General features: G+C 42.1%; 1 protein-coding gene across 4 annotated transcripts; it reads left to right on the plus strand.

Moving 5' to 3' along the window:
- The first annotated feature begins 580 nt into the window (after nt 1-580).
- Nucleotides 581-14,590, plus strand: Dnase2b (deoxyribonuclease 2 beta). Of its 4 annotated transcripts, XM_041655400.1 has the most exons (6): nt 581-735; nt 3,843-4,014; nt 6,522-6,603; nt 8,963-9,124; nt 11,921-12,118; nt 13,948-14,590. In XM_041655400.1, the coding sequence occupies exons 1-6, from the start codon at nt 623-625 to the stop codon at nt 14,283-14,285; spliced, it is 1,065 nt and encodes a 354-aa protein (XP_041511334.1). In that variant the 5' UTR covers nt 581-622; the 3' UTR covers nt 14,286-14,590. The 4 variants fall into 4 exon arrangements, with proteins under 4 accessions (XP_041511334.1, XP_041511341.1, XP_041511358.1 ...); XM_041655407.1 differs by lacking the exons at nt 581-735; nt 3,843-4,014; nt 6,522-6,603 and adding an exon at nt 6,406-6,463 and having other exon boundaries at nt 9,018-9,124; XM_041655424.1 differs by lacking the exons at nt 581-735; nt 3,843-4,014; nt 6,522-6,603; nt 8,963-9,124 and adding an exon at nt 6,452-6,463.
- Nucleotides 14,591-14,919: the final 329 nt, after the last annotated feature.

Below are 14,919 nucleotides of genomic sequence, written 5' to 3' on the forward strand. Positions count from 1 at the left end.
CGGTTAATATTGACCCTGATTGCACAGCAGACCCATGGCCTTTTTTAAAGCCAAGCTCCTTGCTGAGTGGCCAGAACCAGGGGTGTGGGGAAGATATGTCAATATGTTTTGCTAAAATGCAATTGAATTTGCTCTTCATTTAAAGCGACCTTCGGAGCACTGTTTCAGAAATTACTTAAGGCAGGGATTATTGTAGGTGACAGATCCTAATTATTAACAAGGCATGAGGTTTTGTCATTTCTAATGTATGAATCACACGCATTTACGCTCACGGCTAGTCAATCAGAAGAGAAAAGAAACACCGAATATACCTCACTCAACATCTACTTGTCAAGAATTCTTGTTCCTATGCACTTCACACTCTAATTCACTCTGGAGTTAACTACATAGGTTAGCAGCTTAAATACCCCTTTCCCTCCAGACTTTTCTATGACTTTGCAAACTAGTCAATAATCGAGCACAAAGGCACCCAGAGTCACACTGGAATGTTGTGACAGGACCATCAGGTGACATGGGACTCAGCCTCTTCTGTTTATGTCCGAACAGTGAACCGCGAAAGAGAATAGAGCCCACATCTGAGCCAGCACGGCCTAAGAAAGACTTGACAGAGTCAAGATAGAAAATGACAGCAAACCCTCTAAGAACAGCTCTTGCTTTGCTCCTCTTTGCCCTCTCTGGGGTCCCGGCCATGGCAGAAATCTCTTGCAGAAGTGAAAATGGTGAACCTGTGGACTGGTAGGTAAATGCAATGGGATGATGGGTGTGTGAAAATAGAAAGTTGGGGCATGTATGTGGTGAGCCTAAGGAAAACTTCTGCCTGCCTTCCTCCCTTTAAAGAGCCACAGGCTGGAGCTGAGGATATGGCTGAGCTGACAGAATGCTTGCCTAGCATGCATGAAGCTCTCAGTCCCCAGCACCGCATAAACTGGATAGGATGGGACACACTGTAATCCCAGCAGAAGCATTAGGAGTTCAAGGCCATCCTCAGCAGCAAAGTGAGTTTTAGGCTAGCTTGGCTTAGATGAGAGCTTGTTTTAAATAGATACTTCTAATTGTCTGGATGCTGAACGTTACTGTTTCTGATTCTAATTGGATACTGGATATTACTGTTTTAGTTTCTAATTGGATACTGGAAGTTATTGTTTCAGTTTCTAATTGGATACTAGATGTTAATGTTTCAGTTTCTAATAGGATACTAGATGTTACTGTTTCAGTTTCTGATTGGATACTAGATGTTACTGTTTCAGTTTCTGATTGGATACTAGATGTTACTGTTTCAGTTTCTGATTGGATACTAGCTGTTACTGTTTCAGTTTCTGATTGGATACTAGCTGTTACTGTTTCAGTTTCTGATTGGATACTAGATGTTACTGTTTCAGTTTCTAATTGGATACTAGATGTTACTGTTTCAGTTTCTAATTGGATACTAGATGTTACTGTTTCAGTTTCTAATTGTTTGGATACTGGACCTGAACAGTACTTTTTCAGCTTTATTCACCTCTTAAATAAGTCAAGAATATCTTTGATGCTTTTAAATAATAAATAAATAAATAGATACATAAATTAATTAATCAGAAAGAAAAGGACTTGATGTGTGCCCTCAATCCCCAGGTAGCGTTGGTTGCTGAGTGGGTGAGTTGCCCCTGAGAAAGCTCCAAACAGTTCTCTGGAGACTCAGTCAGTGCTCTTGGGGGCCGTGGCAGAAAGAGACTGAGTGGCCGTTAGGTAGCACACAGCCCAGAAGGCCTCTTGGAGCCTCTTTAACATTGGGCTATGCTTTGAAAATAATTAAGAAGTTGTTTTAAAAATGCTATGGAGACACTATGGCCTCTCAGGCCAATGGAGGAACAAAGGATTAGTGCAGAATCAGGAGGTGACAAGGAAAGTTTGGTGTCACACTGCTTGACACTGAGGAGGATGTGCAGAGGGGTCTGCTGGTGAAACTACTGTGGGAGGTGGAGGCCAGGCTTTGCAGACTGTGCTTTGGGATTTGAACCTGATACTGAAAGGAAGCTACTTAAGGACTTGGAACAAGATTGAGATGTGATTCAATGTGTGGCAATAGGGCAAAATACAGATGGTTAGAATCAGTCAAGAACCACAGAGTAAAAAGACTTCCACAGTATCACAGGCAAAGGAGACCACAGTATGTACAGACCTCAGGTAAAGAGGTGGAAGTGGACACAGACGCACGAGAATAGCCTGTAAGGATGGAAGGTGGGGAGGCAGCTGGGGTGGGTAGCTTTTGAGAGTAGATTTTCTGTAATAGCATAGGATGAATAGGTTTGGCCACAGTATGTACAGACCTCAGGTAAAGAGGTGGAAGTGGACACAGACGCACGAGAATAGCCTGTAAGGATGGAAGGTGGGGAGGCAGCTGGGGTGGGTAGCTTTTGAGAGTAGATTTTCTGTAATAGCATAGGATGAATAGGTTTGGTGAAAAATACTATGAACCTGGTTTCAAAATGTGGTGCTGGACACTTCTGGCCATTCTTTTGTCTAGGTATCTAACTCAACCTAGACTTCTAGGCTAGAAACTGCATACAGAAATGGTCACCCAGGAAAAATGACTAAAAGTACCACTATCACCTAGGTGACCATGGTGTGGTAACAATCTTCAGTTGCTCTGCTGGGGAGGGGAAAGGATGCCAAATTGTGATTGGTAGATTTTTTTATCCACAACTGAATGGGTTTATTTCTCAGTAGTACATGTCAAAAAGACAGGCATAGCTGCTTAGCAGAGAAATTGCTGACCCATCCCAAAGTCAGTGTATCTCCTTCCACATGTGAGGACTTGGACCTGTGTGTGGATAAGAAGGCAGAGCACTGGAACCGAAGTCTAAGTCTGCAGAGGACCATTTGAGGGTTGTGGTGCTCTTGGACAGGCTGTTGCATTATGATGGTGTATGTATTGTGTTTGGCTCGCTGAGTCTCTTGGGGTTAATTACAGGGTCTCATGTTGTTATTATGCATTTGGTTAGAACAATAGTTTTAAAAGTATGGCAAATTTGCTCTTGGGGGACTTTTGACAAGGTCTAGAGACAGTTTTGATGGCTACAACGTTGGATTACTATTGACATCTATAAGGAGGATGCCTACAGGACACAGGCCAGCTCAGTAAGAATAGACCTTGGTCACAATGGGACTAGAGCACTCGAGAAAGCCTGGCTTTTCTGGGGTGACCCAAGGCTGGCTGAACATTACATAGGTCCAACCACTTGTTCTCACGGTGAGCTATGCAAAGGACAGAACAAACGGAATGACCACAGACACAGGAAGAGGCCTGCTTCAAACCCTTAATGAGCAAATCTTCCATCTAGAACATTCTGATAAACTGAGCTGTAGGAAGTTGCTCAGGACCAACTGCAGGAAAGGCTCCACCCAAGATAAAGCTCACAACTAGAGCTTATAGTCAACTGACTAACCCTCAAGAGACCAGGAGCTAAGCACTGTGGCAAGAGTGACCCCAAGAAATGCAGAGTGAATCGCAGACCCAGACCTTAGCCTTCTCTCCTCTGTGACCACTGGGGCCATCGGGCTATGTGGACACCAGAGAGACAGACTTACTATCAACACATATGAGCTTTGATTCCAGGGGCCCCAGCAACTAGGCCAGCTGATATCTTAGATTCTAAGACTTAGAACTTACTACCCACCCCAACCTTGCCTTCCTGGGGAAAAAGGTAAAAACAGGGACAGAGAAATGGACAGAAGCCTTGAGTAGTCCCTTTGCTCAGAGGCCTCCTATGAAACACAGTGAATGGTTTATTGATCTGGGTAACACAGCCTGCCAGCAGGAAATCAGACAAATGCTAACAACTCTGAACTATTTGCTGTGTTAGGGTTATTTTTTATAAGGTGCCCAAAGTGTTTCAGAAGAACAGGACAGGGCTGGAGTACCTGTACCTAGACTCCTTAACAAGAAAATGGATGAAGAGCAACCATCTGATCAACAACAACAAAAGTATTTTGGGAAGGACCCTGGAGCCGCTATATGAAGCATACAACTCCAAGGTAGGGTACAGTCTATCATTTGTGGAGATCATAGAAAGGATATAAACAATCTAAATCGTCATCTGAAATCATCTTTGAAATATAAATATATATATTGAACACACCCCCCTAACCCCTAACTGTAGAAACTTGAGATAAACTCACTCAGAACTAGGCCAGGACAACCGAATCAACCTGACTAAGGCTTTAAGAAATACATCATCATACTCTATACCAATGCTAAGTTGTCAATTTGCTTTGTTAAAAACAAAGAATCATCTCAGTAACATATGAAGGAATATGCAGACTAGGCAAAAGCAGCCTGGCAAGGCAATCCTTTTAAGGAAAAGGGTGTGCTGAGACCCAAACTGGGCTAGCCAGCATACTTAGACAAGGTGGCATCCATCTTATATCTGTGATGAGATAGCAACCATGTCTCATCCTATCGGTGGGAACTCAACTTCACAACCTGATGCAATTAGTTAATCAGTGCAAAGGGAACCAGGGAACCAGGAAGGTTCAGGAAATATAAATCCTTGCTAAGCTAACTACCTTTGATTAAAACAAACAAACAAAAATTCTCACAATGTGGCACCAAGTATAATAGCATCACTAGGCAAGAAGTGAAATGATGGCTTCCCGAAGTCTTCAGGCTGTCAGATCTCAGCCAACTCGCTCAGCACGTCCTCTCTTACGGATGGGGTATGAGTCCTGTCCAGCAGCCAGGGGTCTGTGAGCATCAGGCCTTGAGTTTGGGCTGTTTGAATCATGGTGTTGATGAGTGCTAGTGATCCAAGGAAAAACTCTTCTGGGTTTTCCTTTGAATTAATTATTTTCAAAACAGTAGTAGGATGCCACCTATGGCTTTAGCTTCAGGGTCCTAGACCTGACTTATCTGAGTGGAGATGAAGCCAACAACCTGGACTTCAAGGTAATGAACTGACTAAAGACAGATTAGATTAGCAGGCAGGTCTACTGCATCAGTGTGGCCAGCTCCACAGTGTTGCAGGATCCATCCATTCCGTGCTTTCCAGACATGGAAGGCAGGTAATACCAAGCAGTAACCCACCCATAGTTCTACTCCACAAAGACATTCCCTGACAATAGTTTATGGGTGTGTTTAAAATGACTTCACTGAGCAGTGGTGGTACACACCTTTAATCCCAGCACTTGGGAGGCAGGGGCAGGCAGATCTCTGTGAGTTAGAGGCCAGCCTGGTCTACAAGAGCTAGTTCTAGGACAGGCTCCAAAGTTACAGAGAAACCCTGTCTTTAAAAACAAACAAACAAAAAAACAATAAACAAATAAAAATAAAATTAAATTAAATCAATCTCTCTATCCTATGCTAGGTCCCCTCCATGAATGCATTCCCTGAAAACACTTTATGAGCATGTTTAAAATGACTGTGTCTACAGTGTGGTAGGTTCTTGGCTTTTCACCTGTTAAATACTTTAACACTCACAACAACAAGACTGTTTTAGCTTCTAGTACTGCCACCCCAGTCTACCTGAGTCTACCTGAACATTCTCTTAGGAGACATCACTGTGTGTGTGGTGGTGGTGGGGTGCTTGTTTTATTCGTCTGCTATTAAAAGCAACCTCGAAGCAAAACTGTACAGTTAAAACAACTCCAAGCCCTGTGGCGAGTGCTTTTCAAAATAATTTCATCTCAACAGCAACCCAGTTTTGAATAAACAGGCTATCATGTAAAATGAAGAAGAAATCCAGTATCACACATTGAATTTCACCACCTTTTCTAAGTGTCAATGTGGCCCTAAGAAATGGTTTGGGAGAAAATGACGCTCACATGAGAGAGGAAGGGGAGAGAGAAATGAGGAGTCCTAATTAAATACAAAGCTACATGAAGGCAGTGAGGCACGACCCAGGCAGAGGCAATGAGATCCCAGCGACACGCTCCACTCTGCACCTATAACATCAGTGGGAAAAACCCCAGGTGTAACCTTTGGCTGGTTGTCCCAGCTTTACTTCCTGAACAAACAATTCTGCACCCTTTGATCATGCACTGCTTGCTTAATCAAATCCCTGCTTCCAAAACAACCAAGGGAAATGGAAGTGTCATCCTCACACACAGACCACATAGGGCTCCTGTCACATGAGGCTAGAAGAGCCAGGCAGTGGCACATGCCTGTAATTGGGAGCTGAGGAAGAGAAGTCAGGTGGCTCCCTGAGGTTTGCTGGCCAGTCAACCACTCTACTGAGCTAGGCTAGTTCTAGGCCAGGAATAATACCCAAGGTGTTGTCTAGCTCACACATACACACACACACACACACACACACACACACACACTGCACACAAATATGCATGTACACATATACACATAAAATCTGTATGAGTGAAAACGGGCTTCTCTCCTCCATCTCGCATGTCACAGACTTCATGTTCCTGTGGATAATTTCTCATGTGTCCTAATGAAAGCTCACTGCTGCAGCCTGGGAGGCTGATAGAAATGGTGAGAGTAATTGAAAATAGAGGACTTATGCCATTATAACCCTCATGTATTCCCACAGAGCAATAACACAGCCTATCTAATCTACAATGACGGTGTCCCTAAGTCTATGAATTACAGCAGAAAGTATGGACATACCAAAGGTAAGTCAGGGGTTCTTGCCTTGCCTTTCCTATTGGGAATCAACATTTTCTTAAGCCTTTCCTCTTTAATTTCCTCATATTCCACATTAAAAAGACAGCTTTTGTTTTTATGATTCATCCCGACTTACTGAGGTATGATTTCTTTATAGCGCTTTACAAAATAATTAGATGACTTGACATTCCAAAGCCCTTTTCAGAAATCCCAGTTTATTTCTTACCATTTAAAAAAATGTGCTTTAAAGTAATCACGCCAAGTACTGGTCATTCAAATACATATGTGCATACATAAGTCATATATACATATGTTCACATGCATGTGTGTGTATATATATATATGTGTGCGTTTATATATACATATGTATATATACATGGACACACACCAGCAAGGATATAATGGGGGGGTGGGGGGTGTATGAGAGAGAGAAGTATATGTACACACTTTTTAGTTAGGTTTTGTTGATTTTCATTTGTTTCATTTTTGCAGGCCAATCAATTTACCACTGAGTTATACCCCCAGACCATTGTATAAAATCTGCCCAAATTGCTCAAGCTAGCCTTGAACTTCTGATCTTCTTGTCTGGAATTCCCATGTTGCTAGGATTATAGGCTTATGCCAGGCTTATGGAAGTTTACCCAGCTATATTTGCTTTGAATAAAATTCATTCTACTAAATGTGCAACTCCATTTAAAATAAACACTTAAAAACATATCCTTAAAGTTTTTCTTGCTAGTAACATAGTGCTTTGCTACATATTGTTTCTTGATCAAGGAATTCTCAATATAGTAACCTTTGTTATTTTTCATTCACAGACCATCCATAAGTGTATGTATGTGTTAGAGAAAAATTTAAATGTAGATAAACAAAAACAAGTAATCCTAATACTCAGTAGATTATAAAATATTATAAATATTATTTTTCCAACTCAGTTCAACTTCATATATCACAAATAACTTCTATGGTAATAAGTATTCTCCAGAATGTTCCAAACCCTAATATCTTCAAAGAAAGATACATAAGGTCAGCAGGTGACGTGGGACTGAGCTATCAGGAAACTGGAAAGTACTTATAATGTCTAGCAAGGACACCTATTACCCTGAATTATATGGATGCAATTTTTCAGAGATGCTAAAAATTAGTGTTTTAGGAGGAATTTTAAATTTTAATGATTGGCAGGGAATAAATTCAGACTAAACAATATGCAGCAAACCTAATATATCATCAAAGTGTATTTGGTCTTAGGGCAGCCAATTTTCAATATCTGACTAAGAATATAGTGTATATCCAGGCATAGTCAAAAATACTGAAGAGGCTGAGGCAGGGACACTGGAGCTAGCCTGAGCTACAGTGTGAGACTCTGTCTGCTCCTTATCCATCCCTGAACACAAATCATTTGTGATGCCCATCAAACGCTGTGGAATTGAAAGCTTTGGTGACATTGCTGCCCTCATGATAGCTTTGTTAGCACAGAACACAGTGGTGTTTAGAACATGCTATATTTTCCATCCTCACCCCAAGGGGCCTCTGACCCTTCCTTTTCTGACCTGCTATTTGCAGCAAGGATTTGGGGAGTTTAATGTGTAGTTGGGGTTTTGTTTGATCTAGAGCTCCACTCATACCCAGGAGGCTGTGATAGCAAGGTAGTCACCTCTGACAGCTTCCACTGTGGTATACTTTCTCTAGGTATAGAAAGCAAGTCAACAGGCATTTGAATGGACTTGCTGGCGTGTTCCTGTGGGCCTGGAAGCTTTGGATAGCCCATCATATGTTTATAAACATGGAAAGTGTTTTGGATAAGGGCCTTTCTGCCATGTCACAGGCTGCCTTTGTGGCTTTCATCTTAGTAGGGCTCTTGAGACTTTTGAAAATCATGCTCAACAAGGATGCTTTTGCATGCCTACCTAAACATGCTAAACAAGGATGCTTTTGCATGCCTACCTGGTTTTGCTTTGTCTCTTTTAAATAAGGTCTGTAGAAATTGGGTGACCCTTCTCCAGCAAATGAGCAGCTGTCTTTTAAAACCCAGTGCTACCAGCACCCCCCTCTGTTTGCTATAACTTCTTTTAACTGGCTTTTAGCTGCTCACAGGTGAAGACTCCAGCGGGAGCTTGTCAGGTACTATGTATGCTTAACAAGAGCTCCCCTCTTCACAAAGTGTCCTCCCTGGCTCCCCTTTTCAATAAGGGGACACCATGATGTGTGCCTGGCTTGTTATTGAAGTCCTTGAAATAGGAGTAAGATCATTCTCAAGAGCCTAAGAAACCCTTAGGTAGGCTTCAGTACCACAGTTTTGAAATGTATTTTGAGAGGAGGTCTTCTTTCTAACTTCTCCAAATCAAATGTGTCTTTTGTTTTTGGTAGGTCTACTTGTATGGAACAGAATCCAGGGCATCTGGCTGATTCATTCTGTTCCCAGGTTTCCTCCACTTCCGGAAGATGGCTATGATTATCCATCCTCAGGGAGACTTTATGGACAAAGTGGCATCTGCATAACTTTCGAATACAGCCAGTATAAAAAAATAGGTAACCCTGGAGCTTATGTAAAGGGTCAATGTGTTGACGAAGGAAGCAGGAGCCATATAAACAAGGGTGCCGCTTCTTCTATTAATCTGTTCGTAGTCCGTCTGGTGCCTAGATTCTCCTACTGCCTCTGCTGGGTGAAACCTTGAGCAGGATCCCTTACCTAGCCTCAGTTCCTGGTCTGTAAGTGACATTGTTGAACTCTACCAGGGAAAGAATTTCAAATTAATTTGGGAGCCAGGTAAGTAACAAAAAAAAAAAAAAAAAAAAAAAAAAAGGGTGAGGCCGACCGATGTTGCACAAGTACTGGGGACAGTGACAAACTTAGGTATTGACCTTCCGTTGGATGCCTTCAGAGGCCTCAGTGCTATCATAAATACACAGAAACAGGAAATTACTGATTAGAGATCTCTGTACTTTACATGAGGAACTAGATTGCATGCGTGCGTGCGTGCATGTGTGTGTGTGTTGTGTTGCATAAGAGACAAACCCCTGTTTTTAGATATAGACTCAATGTCAGTTTTTTAAAAATTTCTTCAGAACAAATATTGCCTTCATATTCCCAAGATCACACCTCAGCCATAGATAAACGTCTTCTAAGATCTCATGCTCAAATAGCCCAAAATACTTTTATTTGGCAAACGACGGTGTGGAGGTTAGAGAAGACGTAGTGTGTTTGAGCTTCAGGTACGGGAAGCTTAGAAATGTTTCTCACCCAGTTTCTCTTGAGCTCTGTATTAGTATAGACCAATGTCTTAGACTTCTTAATGCGACAACTCTCTAACACAGTTCCTCAGGTCGTGGTGACCTCAACCATAAAATTGTTTTAGTTGCTACCTCTTAACTGTAGTTTTGCTACTGTTATGAATCATAATGTCAAAATATGAGATACATGATATCTGATATGCAACCCTGTGAAAGGGCCATTTGATCCCAAAGGGTTGCTCTCCAAGGGTGGAGAGCCACTGGTCTAGACTCTAGGCTAGATTCTTGAGGGACAAAAGTGACAGAATGAATACGTATCTACTTGATATTTAGTACAGTAAATACATATCTATATGATATTTAGTACAATGAATACATATCTACGTGATATTTAGTACAGTGATTTATAGCTAATCCGACATTGGCTGCTTACCAATGGGAAGGCTAAGAATCCAGTAGTTGTAGGTTGGTTTTCTTTGCTTTATGTTTAAAAAACACTTATGAGTGAGTACATGTGATAATTGTCTTTCTGTGTCTGGGTTACCTCACTCAAAATGATGTTTTCTAGCTCCATCCATTTTTCTGCAAAATTCAAGATGACCAGCCTACAAATCACAATCCCAGAGAACTTAGACAACCATGAGGACACTAAAAGAGACTTACATAGATCTAATCTACATGGGAAGTAGAAAAAGACAAGATCTCCTGAGTAAATTGAGAGCATGGGAACCTTGGGAGAGGGTTGAAGCGGGGAGGGGAGAGGAAGGGAGGGAAGCATAGAAAAACGTAGAGCTCAGTAAAAATCAATAAAATAAAAAGAATCCAGTTGTTGTTCAGACCATAAGGCTGAATGTCTCAGGTAGTCTTCATTACATGCCTGAACTCCAAAGAACTAACCTATAATTTCAGCGAAAGACTAAACTGGATATTGAGAGTTAATGCAAGCAGGCAAAGAGCAGAAGCTTCTTTCTTTCATGCCCTTTAGATAGTTTGCCACCAGAAGGTGTGGCCCAGATTAAAAGTAGATCTTCCCGCCTCAAAAGATCCAAGTTAAAGGTTGGGTGTTCCCACTTCAAATGACTTAATTAAGAAAAATCCCTCACAGGTGGACACAGTCCCTTGGCTTCTGGGCAGTTCCAGAGGTAGTGGAGCTGCCAATCGAGCCCAGCCATCAGGGCTCTGATCTGATCGTCATATGGCAGAGTGTAGAGCTCTACAGGGATGAGGTGTACAAGGAGTTGATTATTCTTCAAGCTGAATGTTCGGCACTGGGAGTTCTTTACCTTCATATAGCACACATAGGAAAGAAAGCAGGTGGACAACAAGGCAGGGTTATGTAGGAATGAATTTCAGCTCTGCATCTGCAAGCTTTATAATCCCAGGTATGTGGCAGAGTCTCAGTTAATTCATCTCAAAAATGAGAATGGTGGTAGCAACAGAATTTACCTAATAATTACATGAGTTAGATAATTATTAGGTAAATTAGAATTTACCTAATGATTAGATGAGGATGACATAAAACAGCCTGGGGAGAGGGTTTGGATAAACTGATTGCCAGGCCCTGAATTTAAATCCCCAGAATTCACATAATCTAACAGCAATGCACTATAACCCCAACACCCCTACCACAAGAAGGAAGCAGAGACAGGAAAATCTCCAGAAGCTCATGGGCCAACTAGCCTTGGGTATGCCATGCCAAAATGCAGGGAGACCAAGCCTTAAATAAGGCAGAAAGGAAGAACTGACACCCGAGGCTGTCCTCTGACTGCCATTCCTGTGACATGGCAGGCACATGCGTATATGTGCACACATCATAGGTGCATATATGCATACATATAAACATTATATACCCCGCCCCTCCAAAAGACTAAAAATGACATAAAGCCATAAAAAATATGGAGAGTAGGAAATGTTCAATATGCTTCAATTACTTTAACCACAAGGCATTTGAAGGCTGTTGCTCTAAAAGGGTGGGAGGAATATATGCTTGGGGAATATTTTGTTTCTGTATTTCAATCCACACAAAAATCCATAATATCAGTATTTCTATTAGTGCTTAAATTCTCAGCCTTTCTTTATTGTCTCTCGATTTAGATTTTCAGCTCTTTGTCTCCCAACCAAACATCTACAGCTGCTCCATCCCAAACATCTTCCATCAAGAAATCGTCCATATGACTCATATGTGTGCCAAGTCCGGCTCCTTAAACATCCCTGGCCGGAGGCTCGCCACTCTGCAATCAGCCCAGGGACTGGTGTTCTTCCATTTTGCGAAATCCTCTCTTTATACTGATGGTATGAAAGGCTGTCGCCTTGTTAGTAGGAATCAGGTGGTTGCTTAGAGAAAATGCTCTGAATATTCGAGACAGAGAGGTGGGAAAGAAGGGAAGCTAGGAGGCCAAAGGGGAAGAGAGACTTCAGGCATCAGCTCCTGCATTTCCTTGTTCCCTGTGAATGGCTGCAGTTGCTGGCTCAAACACAGGAGCACCTTAGACACACACAGCTGGGGTTCCAGAGACTCAGTTTCAGTCTCTGCTGGGCATAGAGTCACAGCTATTTCCGGAGTCTGCTAGGCAGTAGCTCTGAGTCCTCCTTGTTTTCATGCCCTTTATCCAACCCTTTCCTCTCTCCCATGGTGAGAATGAAGACCCTAAAGGAGCAATCATTTAAGTTCTGTACCCCCTCGCTCTTAACTATCCTCATGTTTTCGTACTTGGGTTTATACACATTCCAGCAACCACCATGCCCTCTCTATAACCCACTCTAGCCTCGAAACTCTTCAGTGGTTTTTTCTACTGAATCTGTTCTTCCAAACCTCACACTCTCATAGACTCTTTCTTTGTAGCACACAGGCCTATTTAAAAGCTATTCCTCAAGTTTAAACTGTCCATCTTTCTGGTTTCCCCTTCTCCACCCAAATTTCTTTTGAAACAACCTCAGAGACTGCAGCAGCTTGATTCTCTTCACTTTGAGTCTTTCTTTTGTCTGTAAGCAATGTCTCCCAGCTGTGAATGCTTGTCTTACATAGCCTTGTGGTCTGCCGTGCTTTTTGCTTTTTTTTCCTTCTTTTATACTTTATAGGGAATTGACCTACAGCCTATGTCAGACACTAGAGAAACAGAAATTAATGCGACAGCAAAAGCCGTTGCCGGCCACGGTGCTGATAAAAACCTTCCCTTCCTTGGATGTTTTCCTTCACTGATTCTGGAAGCATAGCCCCCTGGTCTTCCTTCTGATGTATTAAAGTCCCTTGTGCCAGAGCTGCCTCCTCAGGAGAAGAGATTACTATATGGTTTTCTCCCCTTTCCTATATTGCTCTATGTGCTGTGTGACATAATTTCATAAAGCCCTTGGATAATTTCCAAGGCTGGGATTTCTGCCCAGACATCTATTGTAATGGATGCACTCAACAGTGAATGGGCTGCTTCACCAAATGCAACGTGCCAGACTGGTCTCGCCATCTTCGCCCACATACCCTTCATGTTCCACACCGTCTCCAAGACATTACACATTCCCTCTTTCCCATTCTTCCAACAAACCACCAAATCCATCCGGTATCAGGTCCTTAAGAGCTTTCAGTTTCTTCAGATCTTCTCCAACTCTCCTGCTACCATAGTCCACACCAGTGTTTTTGCCACAGTAGTGAAAATCTTATATTTCCTACATCCTCTGAAATCCACCCTTTCAAGTTCATCCTGGACGGTATCTCTCAGTTAACATTTATGACCATGCATTAGTTTCTCTTTGTTCTAAACTAACACTTTTCTAAAACTCCTCCCACTGATTTCAAAAAAATTCAGTCATAATAGTATGACTTATAAAAATCCTTGAAATTGCCTCTAATTCTCCAGCCTTATTATATCCAGAAGTTTTTTCATGGTTAAAACATATATTACTTTCTTTGTGTGGGAGAGAAGGTGTTTGCAGACTCCAGCATCTTTGCACTATGACGTTTGAACATTGTTTTAGGATTTAGAAACTATTTTCCCTCCCACTATGTTGCAATGCAGTCATGCTGTTGCAATTGTCAAATGCACAGAGCAGTGGGGTCTCCTACTCCCCAGGGACTTTTCAGGGATGACCTGGCCGATCTCATTCACTGTTTCTCTCCTCCTGGCCCCTAGACATCTTTACAGGCTGGATGGCTCAAAGCTTGAAGACACCTTTACTAGCACAAACCTGGCAGCGGAGGAATCATGAGCTTCCTTCCAACTGTTCCCTTCGTTACCACGTCTACAATATCAACTACATTAGACTAGATCGCAAATATTCTTTCAGTTCTTACCATGACCATTCCAAATGGTGCGTTTCCCGCAACTTCAACAATCACTGGACCTGTATTGGAGATCTAAATCGGGACCCACACCAAGCCTTTAGAGGTGGGGGATTCATCTGTACCATGAGTTGGCACATTTATCAGTCATTTTATGGAGCGGTGATTCATTATGAAAAATGTGGCTAAGCTTGGGGAAAGGACATGTGCAGTGCCCTCGAAAATACTGGAAACGGAACTTCCTGCCTTGGATCCATTCTCCATATGTTAAAGGTTTCTGAGCGTGCACAGCATAGCATCCAACAAAACACGGTGGGTCCCCATTTCCCAATCTGTTTAATCAGTAGAAATTTGTCTCCTTTGTATTTAGGAATTAGAAACCCAAATCAAGATATACAAATAACAATAATGGATGGAATGAATGAGAATATTCTTGCAGTTTGGTCATCTTCAGTGGCCGATCTTGTAGATTAAATTTGATCTCTTCCACAAAGCTCTCCTGACTGTTCCGTTTGAAGAAAATAAAAAGTGTGCGTGCGCTCTCTCTCTCTCTCTCTCTCTCCTCCCCTCTCTCTCCTCCCCACTGGTTTATAGTTTTGTCTTGCCATCTTTGCAGGTGCTATTTACGACTAATATATTCTTGAACTGCTCACTTTAATTCTCCATGTCATTTTTGAAGGAAATCATACCTAACTAAGCATGTTCAGCCCCCTAGTACAGAACTTGTCTTGTAGCTGGCTAACAATTAAATCACTGGAGGAAGCCAAGCCTATAATCCCAGCTTTTCAGGAAACCAAGACAGAGCTGTTGATCACTAGTTCAA

Source organism: Microtus oregoni, unplaced genomic scaffold, assembly GCF_018167655.1.
Source record: "Microtus oregoni isolate MIOR12 unplaced genomic scaffold, Mior012 000000F_ref0000247, whole genome shotgun sequence".
Taxonomy (NCBI): Eukaryota; Metazoa; Chordata; class Mammalia; order Rodentia; family Cricetidae; genus Microtus; species Microtus oregoni.

Excerpts from the sequence above, each read along its gene's own strand:
- Dnase2b (XM_041655400.1), top strand. The coding sequence starts at position 623 with ATGACAGCAAACCCTCTAAGAACAGCTCTTGCTTTGCTCCTCTTTGCC. Across the intron at positions 4,015-6,521 it reads ATGAAGCATACAACTCCAAG|AGCAATAACACAGCCTATCT; the intron begins GTAGGGTACAGT and ends GTATTCCCACAG. Across the intron at positions 6,604-8,962 it reads AAAGTATGGACATACCAAAG|GTCTACTTGTATGGAACAGA; the intron begins GTAAGTCAGGGG and ends TGTTTTTGGTAG.